Here is a 23,960-nt window from a genome sequence, read left to right as displayed (position 1 = left end):
TTTGGGTCTGAACTGTGGCGTGGGGGCTACCCCCCGGGGGGTGGGGGTGGATGCAGCGCTGAGAACCCTTGATGTGTGTGTGACGGAGCTGACATCTAGCGACTCTCCCCAGAGGCTGAGCGCCGCCTGCTCTGTTTATCTCGTGAGGACGAATGTCAGAGCTGGAAGGGAGCTCTCGGGACTCCTGATTCTGCCCTTCTCTTCCTCGGCTTATCTCAGCGAGCCTGGAGCTTGTCCTGTTTATGGCCCCCTGTGTCCTGTTCTCAGGCAAACAACTGAATCGTGAATTCTGCTTAGGCCCCAACTTGCAGCTCCTGCAACCACCAGGCGGGCCTCACCCAGAGTCTTTTAACAGTTCGCTTCACCCGGGCTGCCAGATTCAATACAGGACACCCAGTTAAATGTGAATTTCAGATAAACGATCATAGCCTTTTAGTATAAGTATGTTCCCTAAATTATTTATTGTTTATCTAAAATTCAAATTTAACTGGGTGTCCTGTATTTTTTTTTTCCAAGTCTGGCTACCCTGCTTTCATTTTTCCTTTCACCCTTCTGGGTCCCTGTGGGCCCTGCAGGAATTTGGGGTGATTCAGGCCATGATAGGTAGGGTACTGGAGTTATTTTAGGCTGCTATTTTGCAGCCTTTTATCCAAAAGGCCGGTGAGAGGTTGAAATGATTTTTCAAATATTTGCTAAATATTCACATTTTATTTATCCCGTGTATTATAGTTGCTCCTTAATAATCTGTTTTTGTTTTGATGTTTCTGACTAGTGCATACATAGAGACGTGAAACCAGAAAATATCCTCATCACAAAACAGTCAGTGATTAAGCTTTGTGACTTTGGATTTGCTCGGCTTTTGAGTGAGTATCGAAGTTTTCTTTAGTTACACATAAAAGACGGAAAGATTGTTTACATAATAAAGGATCTCAATGCTATAGAAAGCTAGTTCTTATATATCTAGGGCATAAGCTTGCTATAAATTACACTTCTGTAATTATTGAAAAAGTGTAGATACATTCAGTGGTTTTGAAATGTATGCCATACGTTAATTATACCAAAGTAAAGAGGTTATTATAAAGCATGTTGCCCTCCTGGTTTCTACCATTTTTTGCTAAAATAGAGCTTTTCAGAAGTACTATTTTAGATAAGTGGTTTTCAACTTTGGCAGCAGATTAGAATCATCTCAGGAGCTATGAACTATAACTTTAAAAACTACAGTGACACACTTGGACCCTCCTACAGGGTTTCCGGCTTAATTGGACTGTGGAAGGCCACCAGCATCAGTAATTTTAACAATACTGTGTTCCAGGTGAGTTTAATGTGAAACTGGCTCTGAGAACCACTGCTTTAGAAAAACCGCAGGATGGGGCACAGCTTAATTTGTCAAGTCTCCCCTCCCATTTTGATGCCGGGTTCCCCCGCTCTCTCTGTTTTCCATGTCCCATCACTGGCCAGCTGGACCAAGTGACTACTACACAGACTACGTGGCCACCAGGTGGTACCGCTCCCCGGAGCTGTTGGTGGGGGACACGCAGTACGGCCCCCCTGTAGATGTTTGGGCAATTGGCTGTGTCTTTGCCGAGCTGCTAGCAGGGGTGCCTTTGTGGCCAGGAAAGTCGGACGTGGATCAGCTCTATCTGATTAGGAAAACCTTGGGTAAGTGGTGTTTTCATCCTGCCTTTTGGGAGTGTGGATGGTTGACCCACGTCAGTGCTGGGCAGAGCCAGATTCCTGGTCTCATGTTATGCCTTTACGGTTACGAAAGAGGGAGCCCCCTGGGGCCTCATTCAAATGACTCCTTAAAAGGTGTCCACGTTTGTCTTAAGAAAGGGAATCAATAACTTTGGGTGCATACTAATTGTCCAAAAGACACAGATTCTCTCTTCAGCATGGTTGGGATCAAGTTAAACTCTGAAAAATGATCATGGCAGTAGTGACGACTTGCATTTCTATGAGAGCTTAGCCGTTTACAGCTTGCTGTGGAGTTTTATTTCATTTCTGACAATGTGGTAACTCGTTCTTTGGCTGTCCTTGACTCCAGCCTGCCAGGCTGGTGTGTATTGTTCAGACGCTGTGAGGGAAGATTCTGTCTTCTCAGGGTCAGGGAGAAAGGCTGGTTCCCCAAGGTCGCTCTCCTTGTCTTGCTTTCCCACCCCAACGCCCTTCCATTTTTTTTGTCCTCATGGGGGCTGGGGAGAGCAGAGAAGAGGGGCAGATGGAAAGATCTGGATAGCGATTGCCTTCCTCACAAGCCGGGGAGCGGAGCCACGCCTCCCCTGAGTGTCCCGTGGGGAAGCGACTCTTCTCTGAACTCACCAGCACCTGCAGTCTCCAGGTTTACATGTCCTCGTCCTTCTATCTTCCCAAAGATGCTGTAAGCTCCCTGAGGGTGAGATCATGTCTTCCATTTCTCTTTATCGTCCTTTGACATCCGCACACAGCAGGCAGTAAATATGTGCTGATGGCTTTTTGCAGTGACGTGGAAGGCACTTTGGGGCCCTTCCGGGTTGTTCTGCCTCCTTTGCTGTGTTTCCCTGGTGATTTCAGGGCGCCCTCTTGGTGTCCCCTCCAACTCTCGGATGGAAAAAGTTTACTGAAGTCCAGGCAGTGTGCTCAGGATGAAGCCCACAGAGATCTGGGGCAGGGCATGGGAGAGTATGTTTTGGCTGCTCATCCAAAATGGGGCGGGACAGCAGCTTTTGGATTTGAGTGAGAAAGTTCTGAAACAAATGGGTAAAATTGGACACCTTGAGGCCCCAGGCGGGAACTCCAGCCCTGGCCAGCAGCAGCATTTCTGAGGCCTGGTTGGCATTTCCGGGGCCTGGTTGGGGGTCTGGTTTTCACTCAGCTCTGGGGAGTGGGCCTGCGGGGACCCCAGGGCGCCCTTCCAAGAATCTCCTGATACTCTCTGAGCAGAATTCTTCTCCAAGTGTAATATCCCGAGAATTTTACAGGAGGAGGATTTTAGCTGAGTTGGCTGAAGTGTGGGCAGGGTGAGCCTCGCGTCATCCCCCAGAATGTAGGAATGCTCCTCTAGTTTCATGTCTTCACATCGCAAGTGCTTCTCAGCAGTAGATAAAATGGGATGTCCAAGTGATTGCTATTTGGCGAAATGAGAAAATCTGGTTCCAATTTGGAAATGTATTCCTTCCAGCTAGAAGATCTTCCATAATTTGTTTCCTTCCATCCCTCTTCCTCCCTCCCTCCCTCCCTTCCTCGATATCCGATATTTGGAGTGCTTGCTCTGTGTCAGGCACAGTTCCGAGTGCTGGGCTAGTACATTTCTAGCTCTACCCATCAGGATTCAGTTACCTCAATTTTGATTTGCAGTTGTTGCACTTGCTATTTAAAAAAACGTGTTGTCTGGTCTGCGTGTGTGCCGCTGGTTGTTTGGTTTGGATTTCTCCATATGTTGTGAGCCCTTGATGGGCAGGAGCCTTGCAGCCTCTGCTTCCCGTGCTCCTCAGGGCCTAACTCGGTGCTTCGTCCGTCCCCTGTCGGCTCAGCACAGGGTGTTGAGTACCTCTCAGCACCTCTCCCTCCGATTAAGAGCACACTGCAGCCCTCAAGGTGGGCACAGACGGACACACACGGACGGAGGGAAACCACAGACCAGAGCTTGCTGACCCTTCTCTTTCTCCCTCCCTCTTTCTTCTTGTGCGAAGGAGACCTCATCCCTAGGCACCAGCAGGTGTTTAGTGCGAATCAGTACTTCAGTGGGGCGAAAATCCCAGACCCTGAAGACATGGTGAGTGACCCGCTTTGGAAAGAGCTCTGCATGTCAGGGCTCAGGTTTCCAGGCTGTTTAAGTGGTTTCATTCTGTTTACACGGGGAGGTGCAGGCTAACTGGGTTTGGGTAGTTACTCACCTGCCCGAGCCCTACAGCCCACTCTGCACTGGAAGGTCGGTCTGAGTGAAAAGAAAAACGGGGCGAATCGGCTAGCAAGGCCCTGGCCTTCAGTGCTCCTTTAGAGGCTGCGGAGAGCAGAGGTTAGCCAGTGCCCTGGCCTCGCCTGTCCACCATCATTTTCAGCAGTTGAAGCGAGTAGCTCAGAGCCAATGAACGTTTAGACAATGACTCATCCAGGAAAGTCAGGCTTTGTCCAAATCCCTGAGTCTGCCCTGCTCTGGCTGCCCTGCTCTGGCTGCCCAGACCGAGGGGATGAACTTGCTTGGCCAGCCTCCCCCTGGTGCCTGTCCTCTGTGGCCAATATGGGGAAAACACTCGTTTAAAAAAACTGAAAAAATAAAAAATGTGCATACCCTTCACGCACTTTCAAGAATTTACTCCAGTGAAACCATTAGACAAGGGCATAAAGATGTGGCATTCTTTAATAGAATCATTTCCTTTAGTGTCCCATCAGTAGGGGATTAATGAAATAATTAATCAACTAAATAATTAAATAAGGTACTTCTATATCCTTACAATAGAAGTACCACATAGCCACTAAAAATAATTAGATTTTATGTGCATTCATCTGAAAAAAAATTCCCCAACATATTGCTAAATGAAAAAATAGTTATACAAAAGTATAATTTGACAGAATTTTAATAAATATTTGACAAATATACAAGCATATTTTTACGTATGTAAAGATAAAATAATATGACAACCTCTGGAAAATCATGCAAAGCTTTTTACATCTGTGAAATAAATGGCTGTAAGGATTTATACCAAAATATTAACAGTGGATATCTCTGTGTTGGGGTGACTTTTTTCTTTCATGATATTTTATATTTTTGAATGTCTTCTAATGAGTCTGTATTATAATCAAAAACATCTCAGAGCACAATTAAGGTTTGTGAAATCCTGAGATTCCACCGTCTAAGGAAGATACTTTCAAATTGAAACTAACCCTCCAGTTGGTCAGTTTCCACATGGAAATTCCATCAGATTCCATCTGAGCTGTCTGTCCCCTCAGCCTCTTGGCTTGTCCCACAGTGAAGGCTTCCACGTTCCCCCTCTCCCCATTGCCGCCCCCTCCTGCAGCGCTGGCAATAGGAAAAGTGGGTCACGCCGGGGAGCCTGCCAGGACGAAAAGGCAGGAACGACACTGGGCATATGGGAGGTGACCCAGCTGGCTCCCTCGTGACCTGGACATCCCCAGTTCCACACTAAATATCCCTTAGCGATTTCCTGTTCGCTTGTCAACGGGTGAAGCCTCAGAAACAACCCAGGTTTCACAAGTGTGAGGCGCTCCCTACGGCTTCCCAGAGGTTGTCTTGCAGGGCATTTCCTGTTGACAGGAACACAAGAAGCAGCAGCTCGGGGGCTGCGTCCGGGAACATCTGCGTCTGAGGCCCTCTGCTGGTCAGCAATCCTGCCTCCTGCCCGGATGCCGGCTGCTTCTGGGGCTGGGAAACTGGCTCGGCAGGCAGGATGGGCCGTCATGTCACAGCCAACCGGGGCCTCATCCGAGGCGTTGTCGCTGAGACAGCAGAGCTGGATGTCAGCGATGTCATGGCGATCCCCAGTGGTGCTGGGGTTCAACACACAGAAATAGCGAGAGAAATATTTAAGATATGGAGGAAAAAGGCTACTCTTAGGGGTAATACAAACCTGCTTTAGGATTTTTTTCTATGGATCTTAGGGAACTCCAAAGCTGAGGCTTTTATCTCTTACTCTTATCAGTGATTAAGAAGTGCACACTCAGGAATTGGTTTTGTTGACTGACTCCTTCTCCAAAATAACACGGTGCGCTTAAGCTTGACCGCAGCATCAGGGATGGTGTTTCATTCGATGGGCCCGGCCAGCCACTCCAGCCTCCCCTCACACGCTGCCGTCTGCACACGTGCACACGCACACCCACACGCACGCCATGCGTTTATTCGGCTCAGCTCGGCTGGCTCTCATGTTTTCAGGGCCCTCCTGGGTTGGCCTCTTCGCCAGTGGTGTCTCTTTAACTGGCCTGCCATCTGCCTGACGTTCAGCCTTCCTCCCCCTTTGGTGTCCGTGTTCGTTATTCCTGATTGTCTCCAGCATGTGACTGCAGCAAATAGCCTTATATGGACAAAGGGAGACTCCGCAAACAGTGGGATGATCAGGGAAACAGCAGGCTCTCATTGGAGGAGGAAACAGTGTTTATTCCAGGATGCCCAGAAGCATCTGTTCACCTGAGTAGGAGAAAAATCTATTTTGAAGCTCCCTTTATGTAAATGCCAATAAATGCAATAATTAGGACTCCTCTAAATAAATGCCAATATAAATGCCAAAAATTGTTCTGAGGCAAGGCAAGTTACATAAATTGAGGCAGAAAAAAGGAAATAACAATAACTCAACAAGTGTTTTTTTCCTCTTTCATGAGTTTTCCCTCATCATTCACTACCAGCATCAGTTCTTCAGGAAATGAAAGGAGTGGTTAGGAAGAAAATTTGGAAGAGCAGCTTAGAGAGAAGGAGCTTTTGAAACCGGCCGCCGGCAGTTTGTTTCAGGTGGAGGTGGGCTGGGCGGAGGGAGAAGGAGGAGAGAAAGGTGCCAGGAAGCCACTTCTCTCACTCAAAAGAAATTCAATCTGAGCTGACCTTATCTTTGAATACATACTGTAAATAAAACCCCTCTCTCTTGTCTTTTTTTTTTAAACAGGAACCTCTGGAATTAAAATTCCCAAACATCTCTTATCCTGCCCTGGGGCTCTTAAAGGTAAAATCATTGTTTCCAGCAGACCAGAAGCACTGGCTGGGTTACCACTGGGGAATTGGAAAGATTTGTCAGGCCAGGAATTGGAAAGTGTTCCTTTTAGAATTCTTCTTCTCCCTTCAAAAGTATAAATACTTTCAATTTTTAAAGTGGGTCACATTCTATTACAGTGAAAACATCTGTGTTTTTCACTTTAGATCAACCTAACATTATAACTGAAATCTAAATTTCCACAAAATAGAAATTTCAGACGGGTGGTGTTTTACAAAGGGATATTTTTCTTCAAAAAAATGCTTAGCCAAAGGATCCTTTTAAATGCCAGATCCTTATATTTGAAGTAGGTTTTGATTTTAAAACTTGATTTATATATACATTTCAGAAATACATGGCTCTTATGTAAAATGTTACACTCAATGTTCCCCCCGTATCCAAAAATATTTAATACATTTACTGATACATTTATAATATGATTTTAAAAAATGAGACAGAGGCTGGCCCAGTGGTGCAGCAGTTGAGTTCACACATTCTGCTTCAGCAGCCCGGTGTTCGCCAGTTCAGATCCCGGTTGCGGACACGGCACCAATTGGCACTCCATGCTGTGGTAGGCATCCCACATATAAAGTAGAGGAAGATGGGCACGGATGTTAGCTCAGGGCCAGTCTTCCTCAGCAAAAAGGGGAGGATTGGCAGCAGTTAGCTCAGGGCTAATCTTCCTCAAAAAACAAAAAGACAGTTCCTTGGGTGTGTAGTCGTGAGGTTTAATCTATCCAGGCTTGCGCCCTGTGGCCTACTTCCTGGTGAAGCTCATAGTTGAGACAGACGTAACATGAAGGGGTGTCTGTCGTGTGGCTCCTTCCACACATGCACATCTGTGCTTCTAATGCAGACTGCTTCTGGAAGAATATACCAAAAAAAAAAAGGATAGCTGGTTTTAAAAGGGAAATAGGAGAGCCGGAGTGGTGGAGAGACTTTGCTGAATCCTGTATGGATTTTATTTTTACCATGTGTGTTAGTTTTTAAATAAAGCTAGTTTTCCACAAAGTAAATGCAAGAGACCAAACCAGTCAGGTGGATTATTCCAGTTGGACACTGAGTTAAACTAAAAAAATTGTATCCTGCCCCCTCTGGGCGGGGCACCAACTGCATCAAGAACAGAACAAGGTGGAGAAAATGATTTTTTGTTACCATTTCTAGAAACTATTTATGAATAATGTATGTGCTTGTCCATTTAGGAATGATTGTGGAAGGAACTCAGATCATGATTGGTGTGTTTTTCCTACTTTTTTCCCCCTTTTGTTCCCAATTGAAGAGTTTAATCTTTGAAAGAAGAAAGATGATCTTAATAGGTTAGTACAATTTTAAAGAAGTAAGAGGAGGGAATTTTCTGTTCTTTCAGGGCTGTCTCCACATGAATCCTGCTGAGAGGCTCACGTGTGAACAGCTGTTACAGCACCCATATTTTGACAGCATCAGAGAAATAGGGGATTTGGCAAAGCAGCACGACAAACCAACAAGGAGGACCCTGAGACAGGCCCAGAAGCACCTGCCAGGGGTAAATACGGGGCCGGGCCTACAGACGTGTGCAGGGCTGCAGTTTCTGAGGCTCTTGTACCTGCCACCTGGGCAGAGTCTTCATCTGTACCTAAGGTGGCAGCCGCCTTGCCGCTCCAGCGTCCTCATTCCAGTGCGAGGAAGCAGGTCGCGTGATCTGCCAACCCGGGCCCCACAGACACCTGCCTCCCAAGGCTCCTTCTCCCTGGATCCTAACTGTGTCCCTGCCCACAGTTCCCTGTTGCCACACAGGGCAGGGGTGTTTGGCGTGATGAGCACAGGTCTCAGCCGGGTGCATGGGGGTCAGTGCAGCTGAGCGTGCTTCTTATGCTCCAGAAAAGGGAATCAGATTGATCCCAGGCTGTCATCACGTTTACCTTTAGTGTTGACTGACATTCCAGATTTATCCAAAAAAGGAACCGTTTTCCTCCCTGATCCTTCAGTCGTCAGAGCCAGCTACGGTCAATGCCGTGATGGGTGCTTCCGTGACAGCCCAGACAGGAGTTTAACCAGAGAACAGCGTCCAAGCTGCACACTGGGTGCCTGTGAAGAGTCGTGATTGGTGTAAAGCGGCAGAATGACCTGCATTCAGTGTCTTGTCATAAGCAGAAAGCTGTCATAGCTTAGAATGACCGCAGTTGGAACCACAACTGCAATGAGCTGGCTGCTCCTGGTCCCTCTGGGTCTGCCCTTAGCTGTGAATGACCTTTTCTTAGTCTTTCCTTTTGCAGCCCCCACACCAAGTGGCATCTGGGTGGTGTGCGTGAGGTTTGGGGGAGAGAAGAGGGTGGATGATCCATTAGGAGCAGGTGCAGCATGAACTCCAGGGCCCCGAGGTAGAGCAGCGTTACCAAGTCAGGAACGCTCTTGTTTTATTCTGTCATTTATGACCCAGGTTGCAAAATGGGCTGGAAATAGACCTTCCCTCCAGAGTTGCCCCTGTCTTGCTGTTTCTTTGTGTTCAAGAGTAAAGGGTTTGATGGACATATTTTTACTTGAAAGAATAGGGGAACTCCACTAATTTGTGTATCATTTGTAGGTCCTGAAGGATTCAACTATTTGATTTAAAACTACTAAAAAATACTTGCTTTTCAGACACCTAAGGCCAAATGGTAGAGTACAGAAAACAGATGCATGTCCTTACTTTCCTGTGATATTGACAATAAATTCAGATGTTTCCCCTGCAGCACAGGGAGCAGGTTCGCCTTTTTAACTCGGAGTAAGTGGGCACATGGCCTGAGTGCTGCACACATCAGTTGTCTTTGACACAAGACAAGGCATTGGTTTAAAAGACCCCTAAGGCCTCAGCAAGCTCTCAACTCCTGTGAACCTATGCTTTTGTGCAATAATGTTAGCATGTAGATTTTCCCTTCTTTTTCATAGTCTCTAAATTTTCTTTAATGTGGATGTTTTGCTTTTTTGTGTAAAATAAGCCTTTAAAAGGAAAAGCACAGACTAAATTTAAACATTTTGTCCTTTCTCAGGTCCTGGATTCTGTGCACAAAAAGCGTTTCTGTGCTGAAAAACTTATTTACCTCTTTCGCGATGTGTTATCAGTAATGAGAAAAGTGCCGGCATTGACCCTGATTCTGTGTTTGTATTTTCAGCTGCAGTGCCTGCCTCAGCTGACCACCAGTAGCATCCTTCCCGCCCTTGGTAACAAGAAGTACCACTGTTACACCAAGAAACCGGACTATCGATTTCCAAACATCTAAGGAGCTTGGAGATGGATGACAAAAAAGCGTTAATCAATGATTTGAAAAAATGAAACATACATTTGATTGAAATCACAACGTTGAAAAAACATCAGGAGGAAACAGAAGTAACTAACTCGGGGCAGCCACTTGGCAGGACTGGAAGGGAAATTCCAGAGGCAGTCTTCCATGTGTGATGGTGGCGTCCAGGGCAGGAAGGAAAAACTTGCCGAGATTTTCACTTGTATTTTTGTTGTATCTAAGTAGCTGGCCTTATGATCAGAATATAAACCGTATCTACTGCCCATACCTCTGGCAGAATTAGAGATGTAAAAAGGATTTGTGGGGCTGGTCCCATGACTTAGTGGTTAAGTTCAGTGTACGCTGCTTTGGAGGCCTGGGTTCTGTTCCTGGGAGTGGACGTACACCACTCATTGACGGCCATGCTGTGGTGGTGACCTACATACAAAATAGAGGAAGATTGGCACAGATGTTAGCTCAGGGTAAATCTTCCTCAGCAAAAAAAAGATTTGGGTGTCCATTGTACCATATGCAACAAGTGAAAAGTCGATTACAGAGGGGCCAGCCAGGTGGTGTAGCAGTTAAGTTTGCTCACTCTGCTTTGGCAGCCCAGGGTTTGCTGGTTCGGATCCCAAGCGTGGACCTATGCACTCCTTATCAAGCCATGCTGTGGCAGGCATCCCACATATAAAATAGAGGAAGATGGGCACAGATGTTAGCTCAGGGCCAGTCTTCCTCAAAAAAAAAACACTTATAGAACCCCCGTATTTCCCTGGGTCTGTTGCCTTGAATCCTATCTCCTGCCTTTTCAGATTGCCTCAACATCATATTTGAGGAGAGTTTTAGTTCTTGAAATCAAAATGTTTAAAATTCCATTCCCTGCTTGCTCTCTTGATTTTTATATTTTAAAACATTTTTGGGGAGATTTAAGAGTTGCTCAAAATATTTAAAATCATATGGATTATCATAAAAGTGTGGTTCACATGCTTATATATTTAATGATGTGTTTATAGACATCTCTCAATATGCTTTGCCTTGAGTAAAGGATGCGTCTTAGTCATTCTGCTGGGAGACAGATTTACCGTAACCCATCTCCATGGGCACAGTTGCCCTTCCCACAGAGGCACAGGCTCCATGGCTGATGAGGTGATCAAGAACAAGGCCTACAGGCTTCGCAGGAACAGGCCTGTCAGCCTGAAAGTAATTAGTACTTCATTCTGTCCAGCTCCGCCTCCAACCTGGAGACAGATCGACAGGCAGGACTGGCTATAGCAATCTGGGTTTCAGAAGACACTGCTTGTGAGCTTTCACTTGGGCCATGAAAGACAGTAGGTTGCAAACTGATGTTTTCCCTGAAATATCTTTTTACACTATACATATGTATGTATGTATATATACACACACATGCATATATATCTACATACACGTGTATATATACCATCCTGGCAACTGGAAGATAGCTAATAATGAGAAAGTAGTCCAAAGTGATATTGAGGACTCCTAGCTTTGATTTGGCCTTGATTTTGCTCCTATTCAGAAAGCTTCTTCATGCCTGTTCCCTGGATACAGGGCAACATGGAGCTCGCATCTCACAGATCAGCACCATTTTGGTTGACGTCCTGCTGCTATTTCCTAGCAGTTCTCAGCTGCGGCTTTTGAAGTTGTAGGTTACTGTATCTTCAAAAGGTTTCTTCTGCACCCTATTTACTGCTATGTTGATTTTCTTCATGAGAACATTTGACCCTGTTCACTCACTGCTAAGTAATCCACCAAATGCTGGCGTCCGTTCAAGAACTCTGGCTCCCCCAGCCTGTTCAGTGGTTTCCTAAGGCCCCCTGATGTCGGTAGCTCCTTGCATGGAGCTGATAGTGGATTCAGTACGAGTCCCAGGATTATCTTATTCTTGTTACACAGCCTTGATTCAGATGACAGGGAAGGACATCCAACTTCTGTGAGTAGTTTATAGTTTTTGGGTTTTTTTCCTTAACCCAAAACAATGCACTTGACGAGGCAGATGACTACAACTGCCTAACTCATCTAGTAGTTTTACTGAAAACCACGCAGAATAGAAAAGGAGCTCCAGACTAAACTGTGGTGAACCGTTTGCCTCACCACCCAGTAATCAAACCTGAGGGAGAAGTGTTCATCTCTTTTCTCTCGAGTTCTACTAAATGTATGCCTATGCTTAATTTCACCGTATCTGTAATCCTTTCTGCAGCATGGAATCATCAGTTTCATGAAGACTGTTCTACATCCTTGTCTTTTTTTTTTTTTTACTATTTTCTGATTTTTTTAAATGTCAGCTGCGATTATATTAGTAAATAGTGTATCATTTATGCTATGTGCTATTTACCTTAGCTTGTTCTAAACCCAACTAAAATTCCTTTTTCTTCCTGAATGTTGCATCATAGAAAGTGTTTAAAACTATTTCCACTGGGGGCTGGCCCCAGGGCCAAGTGCTTAAGTTCGTGCATTCTGCTTCGGCGGCCCGGGGTTTCGCTGGTTCGGATCCTGGGAGTGGACATGGCACGGCTCATCAGGCCACACTGTGGCAGCATCCCACATAGAGGAACCAGAATGACCTGCAACTAGGATATACAACTATGTACTGAGGCTTTGGGGAGAAAAAATAATTTCTACTCAAGGTTGTATTCAACAACTTAATGTTCAAACCAAACATACAGAAGTCCACAAACAAGTTGGTATATGATTAATAACAGAATCAGGGCCATTTCAAGTGGGTAAAAATAAAGATCTATTTTTATCTATTTATGATATTCTTTATCACAGCTGGGCTGGTCTTCATGAATGTTCCCTCTGTTCCACCACAACCAGCACAACTATTTGAATTCAGCCAAGCATTTATGACTAGTTTTAAAAAACTTTACACACAGAAAAAAACAACAGACTAAGCTTACAAAACAGACAAAGTAGCCAGAGCTATTCATTCAGAGAAAGGGTGTGTATAATAAAGACCACAAGAATGAGCATGCAAATCCTGGGAGCAACATGAAGCCTCGTCAACCAGACCACTTGGTGTGAGTGGCTCCTCCATCAGGGATCTGAAATGTAGCTTTCAGTGTTTCATAACTGTACATTCATAGGAACATGCTTCAATAACTTTCAAGTAAAATGTAACAAATTACTGTTAAAATACAATAAAGAATATCTACATCAAGAGCTATCTATATGAGGAATACATTCAAATTAAAATGCTACCTGGTTTACATTTTTCTTAAATGACTTAATGTACATAAATTCTCCCTTCCAACTTAGTAACTTGAGTGAGTCACATCTGAATATTTATTTTCTACATGATGGACTCTCTGCTTCTAAAATGTCATGGTATGGCATCCGTATAATTTTATTGATGATTATATAATATTTGTTGCTGTTTAGGATCGCCAATTTCAAATGATACTTCATATTGAAATAAGACACTTATTGAATATTATTATTTTACTTCAAATCTAATTTTAGTTCCAGAGAAGGCAGTGTTGTTTTAAAGACTTGGACAAGGTTTTCTTTTTCTCTTATTCCAGGAAGATCACTTAACAACAAATACTTGAGGTTTCTGCAAAAAGAGAAAGAAAAAAAGTTACTTCAGTTTGGCCTTTACTCTTATAGCATTAAAATAAACTTGATTTATTGACTTTTAGAAAAAATTACACACAGAATGTGTTTCTATCACCCTACACTTTCAAAATGACACCTAGAACAGTCACCTGAGAGCACGACCTTAAATGAATTCACGCCAGGAACTAAGGCAGACTTTGGAAAGATTGGTTCTTCTGAACTACATCAGTAATTCTAGCTGGATCCTTCCAAATATTATACGTACATTATGGCACAGAAGTCCTCTGCATGTGAAATACAAAATATGAATCCTGACCCAGAAAGGGAAAAAAACTGGGAAAGTTCTTAAAGGAACTCAAATTTCTATTAAAAGATGAAGCCTCAACTAATGTACCAGACAATCTGGTACTTTTGGTTCTAATGTTTAAAGTTCCCCAAACTTCCTGTAATACCGAGGTTGCTGGCAGAACACGGGGAAACTGCTTTAAAGACGGCGAGGGCACTCAATGGCGGATGCTCATCGAGAGCTGACCATAGCAGGCACCACACAGGGCTTTGTGTGCATGCAACTTTTTAAAAAGATGCTCCCTAAAAAATGCAATAAAACCATAACATGTTAAGGTCGATAATTTTAACTGTTTTAAAGTAATATAGATGAAAGTTCAGTCGTTTTCTTAAATTACATTTTTCAGAACTGAAAAAAGACACCACCCCTCCACTGCTGTAAATGCTGCTCACTCACCTGAACATCATCAAGTTTCCACCGGGGCCCTGACCACATACCTCAGACGGTGCAAAGCTGCCACCCCTTTGTCTGTGACATTCCCACAGGAAATTATTTCCATTTCCAACACGCTTTTCTGTAAGTTTTCAAGTTGACTAAGTCTCTCCAAACAGGCATCCTCGATGTAATGACACTTGCAGAGCCTTATTTTTTCCACATGCCGTAGGCCTTCTGGGGAAAACAAAGTCCAGTTGAAGAATCTGCTGTACCTTTAAGATGACCAACTGTCCGAATTTGCCCAGGACTGCTCTGGTTTTAGGATTGAATGTCCCATGTCCCGGGAAACCTTTCAGTTCCAGGAAAACTGGATGGATTAGTCAACCCTCTAACCACACAAGGTATTCACTAGACAGGCTGCGCTGATGGACAAGGCCGGTCTGCACTCAGATGCCCTTGTGCTAGAGGAAGAAAGACCCACGCAAGCAGAGGCTGTGTGGATACGATTATTCCTATGTTACCGAGGGTTTCTCAGGACAGAAGTTTGACAAAGACGGCTTGACAAATAAGGCCTTGGATTTTAAGTCAATAAACCACAGAATAAAGGCATGTAGAGACAAGCTTAGTGAGGGGAGAAAGAAGAGGAAGGTGTGACCTCTAATTTAAAAATAAGTATCAAGCACAGAAGGAAACTAACTGGATTGTACTGAAAGGGCACGAAGGACACACCCATGATCACAACCGCACGTCAACTGTAACAAAGTGTCACTGCGACCCACAGCATTTCCCATAAGCAAAGGACAGGCAGTTACCCATGTGGTCAAACCCAATGTTCATGATACAGGAGTCGGTGGCGTCGATCGCCTGAATCTTGTATTTGTCCAGAGGGCCTGTCGGGAGGTGGTTGTAGTCCTTCTGCCACCTCTCCTGGCCCTGGTAGCGCACCATAGCCCCACAGCGCAGCAGCCACTCGGACGCCGCCCTGTCGGGACCAACGTCCCGGATGCGTTCGTGATCCACTCTGTCGGCCGGAGGACAAAAGCAGTTAGCTTTCACCGTGATCACTGGCTTCTTACCTAGATTCACCAAATAAATACAGAATAGCAACAACTTTTCATTTCAAATGAGGCGGGAGAGACATATATCAGTGAGGGCCACGTAAAAACATACGATGGCTCTGCCTGCTACCCTGTATGCTTTTGTTTTTGTTTCCAAGTGAACTCTGTCAAGACATGCTATTTTGATGAGTTTATCAGGCCGACACGAGTCTTCATGGGTTCGTGTTGCACAGTAGCTTGACACCAGGAGGTACTCAGTAACTACGCACTGAATGAATGACTAGACTTGGTTATCATTTTTATTAATGATACAAGATTAAAGAGGGAATAATTTTGAACCTTTGTCCAAATTAATGTCATTTAGTGATATTTATTAATGTCTACATATGCCTGTTTCTCTAGTTAGTGGTATGAGTGCTGTATTAGGCAAAGAGGAGGTTAGTTTCATTAGTTTCAAAATATTTCTAAGCATGCAACCCACTGACTTTTCAAAAACTTGAGTTTCCTGGATAGTATTCAGAAGGCTAACTACATCCCTTAAGAAGCCATAGAATAAAACATTCTAAAAGTACATTTACTGAGCTTTTCTTATCATACAATAAATGTTCATTTTAGAAAACCTGGAAGGCATCAAAACGACAAACAAAAGAAAAATCACTGAAATCCTGACCCGACAGTCACTGTTCATATTCTGTCATCTATTTTTCTGGTCTTTATTGAGTGCTTGTGTGTATGTTTTATTTGTTTGTTTTTGAACAAAATTAGGATCATACTGCATACATTGCACAAAAACATGTGAAATACAACAAATAAACAAATTAGCTGCTGGAAAGTCATCAAGCTGTAACAGTCCCCAAGTTTCTTCACTTTGGTTGAGTAACTTACTTATTAAACACTGCATTCAACCAGCCCCAGAAGTGTCTGGAGTCACATGACCATGGGAGTTTCTTTAAGCCACACAACCGCTGGGAAATTGTTCCAAACAGCATCATTGGATCTAGACACACAAAACAGTATTCGTATTAGATCATCAGCTGGCAATCTGAGTCCCATACACATAGTAACTCACTCCACAGCTTCAAAGTCAAGACTCCGTGCCGAGAAAGCTGATGACTCGCTTGCCCCTCAGTAGTTACTGGGCAAGTCACTCTGGTCTCTGTTTCTTGGTTTCTTTTGCTGCAAAAACGAGGGGCTGAACTGGAGGGTCTCCATGGTTCCTTCCAGCCTTGACGTCAAGTCCCATTGTTCAATCCTCAACTGGAGCTGGCCTGCAGTGTTGCCACCTGGTGTCCACTCGGGCAGTGCACCTACAAACTTGCTGGAACCAGCTCCACTTGCACTCTGCATTTCCAGTGTCACCGTGACAGACAGTCACCAGGGGACAACGTGCGGAGGGTAAGACACTCACACGCAAGAAGAGGGAGGAGACACAGCAGACCTCCCCATGGCAGGCTGCAATCGTGCCAGCACAGCAGTCAAAGCACTGCCAGGGCAGCCGGGAGAGATGGGCCAGGCGGGGCCAACTCTCCCACCTGGGCCTTCTCATTTGTAAGATGAGACGATTTGCTCAGACGATTTCCAGCTGTAAAAGTCTGGAACTGTGAGTTGAGACAGGGATTTCTGGATTGGGTCTCCACGTGATTAACCTCAATTCGAGTTTCTCTAGTGTGCGCCCGGTGCAGCAAAGACACAGACAAACGAAAGGTGGTCTCTGCCTTTGAGGAGCTGATGACCGAAATCAGGCTGCAGTGAGCGAAAATGAGTCACCAGGTCCTCAAAATGCATGACGGAACCTGATAAATACCCCAAAGAGTGAAAATAAGGACAGACCAGGGTTTCAACAGACACGGATGCCAGGAAAAGTTCTGTCGGGTGACCAGTGGGGGCCGGAATGTTTCAGGCTGTGGTGGTTCACTTTGGGCAGCACGTGGGGCCAGGGGAGGAGGCCGACAGTTTACGAAGTCAGGTCAGGAGGGCTGTGGCACGGTCGGCCAGGCGTTTGCACGGTCTTCTGCAGGCAGCCGGGAGTCAGCGAGGTTTCAGCGCAGAGCACTGGACTGTCGGAGCTACGATTCGGGAATACTACTCAGACAGCGGCAGCAAGGTCGAGGATCAACAGAACAGGACAGAGAGTCAGCTAGCCAGGGCTTTTCCCGTGGTGCCGGGAAGAAAGGGAAGGGCACCGCAGAGGGCACTCCACATGGCCTGGGAGGGAGACACACGGCAACGGCCAGAGGCGCTGAGGATGACGTAAGTTTTGGTCCTGGGTCACTGGTAGATAGTGATGCCATTAACAGAAATCCGGGTTGTGGGTTCAGGGTTTCTCCCCCCAGTTTTTTATATTCTAAATATGAAGTGTTGGCAGCACTTCTAAGTGGAAATGACCAACAAATCACTAGAATCATAGTCACAAAATTGTAGAGCTGGAAGGAACTCAGGCCACCCAGACTAAACCTCTCACTTAGAGATGAGGAAAGCGAAGCCCTGATAATAAGAAACTTGCTGACACCCTAAATCCTTTCTGGAACAAGGCGGGGTATTAATAAACGCACGTGTTTAAAAGGACTTGCCCAAGGTTTCATGGCTAAGTGGTGGCAGCGCTGAAATGCAAACCTAGTTCTCTCTCCTACCAGACCAGGGCTCCTTCCTCAGTCACTGGATGGTTCTAGAACGCAGGAAATGAAGAGGAACAGAAAGAGGCCTGAGTGGGAACCACCTAGAGCTGAGGCAGTGACTGAGGATGCTGAGAGAGACGAGGTCTGAGGGCGCAACTTGGCGCACCTGCCCTCCGCCTTCTCTGCCATCACTCTGCCTTCCTTACTGCAAACCTCCCGCTCCCACTCCCACGCCCCGGCCCCTCCCGCTTTGTGTTAAAGCTCTCCCCTGTGCCCGCCTCTAACAGCTCCATTGGCTGCAACTTCATTTACACATCTGGGCTTTCTGGCTTCAACTCAGGCTGCTCCCTCTACTTACTGTCCCTTCCCGGCCCCCCATCCTGACTGTGGAAATCTTACCCAACCTCAAGACTTTATTCAAATGCCATCTCCATCCACCCATCCATTCATTCACTCAATAAATATTTACTGAATGTCTGCTAAACTTAGTGCAAGAGATACAATGGTAAGATAAAAACAAAACAAACAAGGAGAGACAAACATTCCTGTCCTCATAGAACGTACAGTCTCGTGAAGAAGACAGACAACATGTAAAGAAAGAACATGCAATATGGTGTGTTCACAGAGGGACGAACGAGTCTGAGAGCCTGGAGGAGGGCGTGAGGGCGAGGCTTCACATCAGAGGTGTCCTGTGAGATGCGTCTTACCGTTCCCAGTTGGGCAGAAGAAACAAAAGTATGCAGGGAGAAGAGAAGAGCAAGGACCACATCTCATTCTTTCTCGTGTCCTTAGCACCCGGCACAGTGCCATCTCCCTGGTGCCAGCGTGAAATGAACATTTGCTAATTAAGTCTCCAGTGGCTGGTATTTTTCCAGAGAGAAAGGGAGAACCAGAGAGACTCACTGAGCAGGTAAATGAGAGCAGTCCGTGAGAACTGAAGTACCCTCACCGGATTCACTCGGCCCACCTCATTACTCAGCTTAAAGGAAAGGCCACATTCACCCCGGCTGTGATCTCTAAAAATACTATTATACTTAAAATAATTTAAACGTAAAAACAAAATTTTTAGGGGCCGGCCTGGTGGCGCAGCAGTTAAGTGTGCATGTTCCGTTTCAGCGGCCCGGGGTTCGTTGGTTCAGATCTCGGGTGTGGACATGGCACCGTTTGTCAAGCCATGCTGTGGCAGGTGTCCCACATACAAAGTAGAGGAAGATGGGCACAGATGTTAGCTCAGGGCCAGTCTTCCTCAGCAAAAAGAGGAGGATTGGCAGCAGATGTTAGCTCAGGGCTGATCTTCCTCAAAAATAAAAAACAAACCCCAAATTTTTATTTGGCAATAAGGGTAAAAAAATAAAAACTGTGACTTTGCTAATTGATTTCAGGAATTTCAGCGGAATCCAAGCAGCCTCTGAGACTGCTTTCTGCAGGGGAAGAGGAGACCTCTACTGGCCAGTGGTGAATTTAACACTAACGAATTAGAAGAAAGCAGTAAAAACCAAGTTAAAAAATAACCGCTACTACATTACTGCTGTGATAAGTAATTCAGGAATTAAAATCCTTAAAAAACAAAACCAAACTTCTTCTTACTATCAGAACATGGCTTAGGGCCATAAGTTTGAACAGATGTTTCTAAAAGTTGCAATTATGTTTGTGACTTACAGAAGGCCAGACCTCTAATGTGGGACTCAAAATAGGATACATACAGTGTTTCTGAGTCAGTTTGATTGAGAGTTCTCCTATTTGCACAAAAACATTAATTTTTTTTAAGAGTCGAAGTTCTGTTTTCATGTATTAAATGTAATTACTATGGTGGGCTATTCAAAGTGATGGCTAACTTAGTGGTCAAAAAACCTGACCTAGCGAACTAGTTCTCGAGGGTGGTAAAAATGAGGAGAGAGGGGTGGGTGGCATCAGAATTAGGGTGATTTTTCCCAAATTACAACCTGTCTCACTGCAAATCACTCATTATTGATGCCAATTCTTATTACTGAAGTGTGTAGAGTCTAACAAAATAGAACAGAGCAATTCATTAAGAATTGGAAGCAAAGGTCCCAAAAGCCATTCCTAGCCCGACATTACATGGCAGTCATTGAAATACATCTTACAGGTTCTGACACAGACGGAAGATGAACAGGAATTCTCAGCTGAGGAGGTGTCATGAATGCAAACGTCCCCAACCAAAGACATTATAGGGTGTGTGAACGTAAAGTGAGCTCTTGATTTGAGATTACTTAATTGAAACAAATTAAGGTACAGTCATGCATCACTTGATGATGGAGATAGTTCTGAGAAATCATTAGGGAATTTCATTGTTGCACAAACATTATGGAGTATACTTACACAAACCTAGATGGGACAGCCTACTACACACCTAGGCTGCATGGTCTAATCCTATGGGACCGCTGCAGTATAAGCAGTGCCTCACTGACCAAAATGTCACTATGCAGTGTACGACTGCAGACTGAAACCTGGGGAAAGGGTAAGCAGAAAAAATTTTATAAAAAGGGCATGTGTCCTGTGAGTTCTCTCCCCTTGCTAAACTAAGCAGCACACAATGAAAAATCACACGACAGTAAAAGAGCCACTACCACAGGTCCAGGTGGCCCGTGAAAGTCTGACCCTAGAAGTCTATCGTTCTGTATTCAACCTAATAACAAATCAAAGACATCCTGTGCAAACTGAAAAATAACCATTTCCTCTACATACCTAGTAGAATGATTAAAATAAATAGTGACACCACCAAATGCTGGTGACAATGAGGAGAAACTGGATCACTCAAACATTGCTGGTGGGAATGTAAAAAGGTGCAGCTTCCTTGGAAAACAGTTTTGTCAGTTTCTTACAAAACTAAACATGTGCTTGTCATATGACTCAGCAATTGGACTCTTGGGCATTTATCCCAGAGAAGCAAAAACAAGTTCACACAAAAAGCTGTACACTAATGTTCATAGCAGCTTTATCCAAAATAGCTAAAAACTGGACACAACTCAGATTCCTTCAGTGGGTGAACGGTTAAACATACTGTGGTACATCTACACCATGAAATACTACTCAGCAATAAGAAGGAATGACCTGTTGATACAGGCAACAATCTGGATGGATCTCAACAGATTACGCCGAGTGAAAATAGCAATTCCAAAAAGTTATGCATTGTATAATTGTTTATATAACATTCTTGAAATGACACAATTTTAGAAAGGGAGAACAGATTGGGGCAGGAGGTGCCCTGGCACGAGGGAGGTGTAGTTACAAAAGGAAAACTGGAGGATCCTGGTGGTGATGGAACCGTGCTGTAGCTTGACTGTGGTGGTGGATACAGGAATCTACACACGTGATAGAAACTGTGGAACTAACCGCACACACAAATGTGAAACTGGGGAAATCGGAGCAAGATCAACAGATCGGTCAAGGTCAATTTCCTGGTTGTGATACAGTACCATCCTTTTGCAAAGTCTTATCCCTGGCGGGGCTGGGTAATGGGTACACAGGACCCCCACGGGTTCTTATAACTGCTTGGGAATCCACAAGGATCTCAAAACAAAACACTGAGTTTAAAAAATTACCATCTCGTTTTTTTCATTTGTGATGGAACACGCAATGACAATCTACATTGTTTTCACACATAAAGCAAACCACGGACAACTGTCCAGGCGGTAAAACCATTTAAACACACTAAAAGCAGTCATCCACGGAGAACTTCCCTGGCTGACGCCTGCGGGGCCGCCGCCCGCCACCCCACACGAGCCTATGGGCAGCGCGGCCGGTGCTCAGTTCCCAGAGGGTCGGAGGCAGGGGGGTGAGCTGACCTCCCAAAGCCCGACGAATGACCCGAACCAGATTCACACAAAGCCCTCCCAGCAAGACAGCGCATCACTCCATCTTTGTTCTGATCAGCTGTCTCGACCCTAAAAGTTAAAAACGGCGGGAGCGCTAGATGATGGCAGAGACCGAGCCGTCTGTCCCCTTGGGGCCCGTAGTCACAGGACCAGGAAGGACTGGATGCACAAAAGTCCAAAGAGCGCAGCTACGGGACAGACAGCCTGGGACTGGGCGGCTGGCGCTGCGCCGGGAGGGGGAGGAGCCTCGGGGCCGGAGGGCGGGGCCTCGAGGGGCGGGGCCCGCGGCTGGGGCGGGGCCTCGAGGGGCGGGGCTCGGAGGGGGGCCGGGGACCGCTGGGCCTCCCGTCGTCACGCCCAGACCTCCTCCCGGGGGCCCGAGTCCGCTCGGCGGTGAAGGTCGAAGAGCCGGGCCCTGCTTTCAGCAACCCCGGCGACGGGAGAGGGGCAGGGGCAGAGCGGGAGCACCCCCAGCCCCGCCCCGCGCGGACCTCGGGCCCCTACTCACAGCGTCTGAGGGAGGGAACGAGCCAGCGAGCGTCCCCGCGTCGACGGCGGCGCGGCCTGCCCTCCGCCCCCCGCCGCGCGCGCCCATTGGCCGCCGGCCGCGCTCCCACGTGGGGCGGGGGCGCGCGCCTGATTGGCCCCTGCGTGGGGCGGGGCTGGAGCGCGCGGGGCCCGCAGAGTCGCGCTGACGGGGTCGTGGCGCCGGTCATGGCGCCCGCGCTGCGCTACCTGGGCGGGGCCTGCGCGCGGGCGCGCGGGGGCTTCTCCGGGGCCTTGGCCTGGGGTTGGGGGCCCGCGCCGGGGGCTCCCTGGCCGCTGGGCCGCGGTGGCCGCAGGGCCAGCACCAGGTGAGTCGCCGGCGGCCAACCCCGCCGCCCGCGCTGCCGCCTCCAGGTGCCTCGTGCGGGCCTGTGCCCTATTCCACCTCTGCCCCTGTGCCCTATTCCACCCCTGCCCCAGTGTCCCTTTGCACCCCCTGCCCCTGTGCCCCTGCCCACCCCCTGCCCCTGTGTCCCTTTGCACCCCCTGCACCCCTGCTCACCCCCGGCCCGTGTCCCTATTCCACCCCTGCCCCTGTGCCCCTGCCCACCCCCTGCCCCTGTTCACCCCCGGCCCGTGTCCCTATTCCACCCCTGCCCCTGTGCCCCTGCCCGCCCCCTGCCCCCGTGTCCCTCTTCCACCCCTGCCCCTGCTAACCGCCTGTCCCTATGTCCCTATTCCACCCCCGGCCCAGGCGCGGGAGGAGGTGGCGTCCTGTGGAGCCTGGCTCAGCCGGCCGGACCCTGGGCTCCCTGCAGGAATCACGGGTCGTGTCAGTGGGCCGGAGAAAAAGCACGAGGGACGTGGTGCTGAGTGGAGGTCAGGAGCAGCTCTCCTTTCCTCCCTGTCCACTCTGGGCTGATTACCGAGGCTCCTGACGGCTCAGCGGTGACCAGGGTCTTAGTGTCTGCCGCAGGTGGTCGTTTGAGGATTAAAGGTCCTGGCGCGCTGTAAGCAGTCAAATGTGCGGTTTCTTAGCTGGCGTCTCTGGTGTCACTTGGAAGATCTGGCTCCGGTCTTAAATCAGTCGGATCCTGGCACAGGCTGCATCGAGGTGGCCTGGGGGAAGCAGTTAGGGTGCCAATTGAAGCCTGCAGAATTCAGTGTCCTGGGAATTGAAGTTTGGAGGTCACATCGGAAACCACTGTTTTTCTCTGCTCTCCGTAGAGGGAATGGTTTATGCAGAGGCTTTAAAGCTGCAAAGCTCTTGGCTCTTAGGAGAACTAGAAGGTGGTCAAGATGAGGTTGATGAGCTTAGCCGGGCAGAGATGGTGTGGGATGACACCAGAGAGGGGCTGCCTGGCTGCAGGGTTTTTGTTTTACTTTAACTACACGTTGAATTTTATTCTAAGAGCATTGGGAGGCTTTTAAAGGGTCTTAAAGAAGTAATTAAATGTCTCAAAAGTTGACTTTGGCTGCTGGGTGTTAGCGGATTGGACGGGGATTACAGTGGCCTAGGATTGGTGATTCATTGTAGGGGTATGTAGACAATTGTTTTGAAAAGATTCTCAAGGGAAGAAAAGTAGGGTTGGTGAAGGTTTTGTTTATACTTTTTATTTTGAAATAATTATAGATACGTAGGAAGTTGCCCAAAAAGCAGCTCTCATGTACCATGCACCCAATTTATCTCAATCATAATAGCTTATATAACTGCAGTACAATATCAAAACCAGGAAATTAACATTCATACAATCCACAGAC

The 23,960-nt window shown here is 46.7% G+C and overlaps 3 protein-coding genes across 13 annotated transcripts in view; 2 read left to right on the top strand and 1 right to left on the bottom strand.

Moving 5' to 3' along the window:
- CDKL1 (cyclin dependent kinase like 1) overlaps positions 1 to 12,675 on the top strand; it is a 56,579-nt gene extending 43,904 nt beyond the window's left edge. Inside the window, exons 4-9 of one of the 2 annotated variants that reach the window (XM_003363681.5) lie at positions 773 to 863; positions 1,459 to 1,659; positions 3,669 to 3,751; positions 6,588 to 6,644; positions 8,038 to 8,193; positions 9,800 to 12,675. In XM_003363681.5, the coding sequence (XP_003363729.1) occupies positions 773 to 863; positions 1,459 to 1,659; positions 3,669 to 3,751; positions 6,588 to 6,644; positions 8,038 to 8,193; positions 9,800 to 9,907 (696 nt within the window). In that variant the 3' untranslated portion in view covers positions 9,908 to 12,675. Of the gene's footprint in view, positions 1 to 772; positions 864 to 1,458; positions 1,660 to 3,470; positions 3,752 to 6,587; positions 6,645 to 8,037; positions 8,194 to 9,799 lie in introns of both variants that reach the window. The other variant, XM_070242670.1, reaches the window with a different exon arrangement.
- On the bottom strand, positions 12,554 to 23,534 carry DMAC2L (distal membrane arm assembly component 2 like). 5 transcript variants are annotated; one of them, XM_070242685.1, is made up of 5 exons: positions 23,126 to 23,534; positions 16,148 to 16,259; positions 15,017 to 15,225; positions 14,267 to 14,438; positions 12,554 to 13,481 (listed from the first exon to the last, which is right to left on the bottom strand). In XM_070242685.1, the coding sequence occupies exons 2-5, from the start codon at positions 16,252 to 16,254 to the stop codon at positions 13,367 to 13,369; spliced, it is 603 nt and encodes a 200-aa protein (XP_070098786.1). In that variant the 5' UTR covers positions 16,255 to 16,259; positions 23,126 to 23,534; the 3' UTR covers positions 12,554 to 13,366. The 5 variants fall into 5 exon arrangements, with proteins under 5 accessions (XP_070098786.1, XP_070098793.1, XP_023480738.2 ...); XM_070242692.1 differs by having other exon boundaries at positions 14,267 to 14,435; positions 23,126 to 23,267; XM_023624970.2 differs by lacking the exon at positions 23,126 to 23,534 and adding an exon at positions 22,222 to 22,352 and having other exon boundaries at positions 14,267 to 14,435.
- Positions 22,361 to 23,960, top strand: part of L2HGDH (L-2-hydroxyglutarate dehydrogenase) — a 40,242-nt gene continuing 38,642 nt past the window's right edge. For 5 of the 6 annotated variants that reach the window (XM_023624938.2, XM_023624945.2, XM_023624942.2 and 2 more), the window contains exon 1: positions 22,361 to 22,567. In XM_023624938.2, coding sequence (XP_023480706.1) covers positions 22,428 to 22,567 — 140 coding nt within the window. In that variant the 5' untranslated portion in view covers positions 22,361 to 22,427. The remainder of the gene's footprint in view (positions 22,568 to 23,960) is intronic. The other variant, XM_070242657.1, reaches the window with a different exon arrangement.

This window comes from Equus caballus, chromosome 1 (assembly GCF_041296265.1).
Source record: "Equus caballus isolate H_3958 breed thoroughbred chromosome 1, TB-T2T, whole genome shotgun sequence".
Lineage (NCBI taxonomy): Eukaryota > Metazoa > Chordata > Mammalia > Perissodactyla > Equidae > Equus > Equus caballus.
Note: the sequence above shows the minus strand (reverse complement) of the source record. Positions and strands in the feature narration are given on the sequence as shown.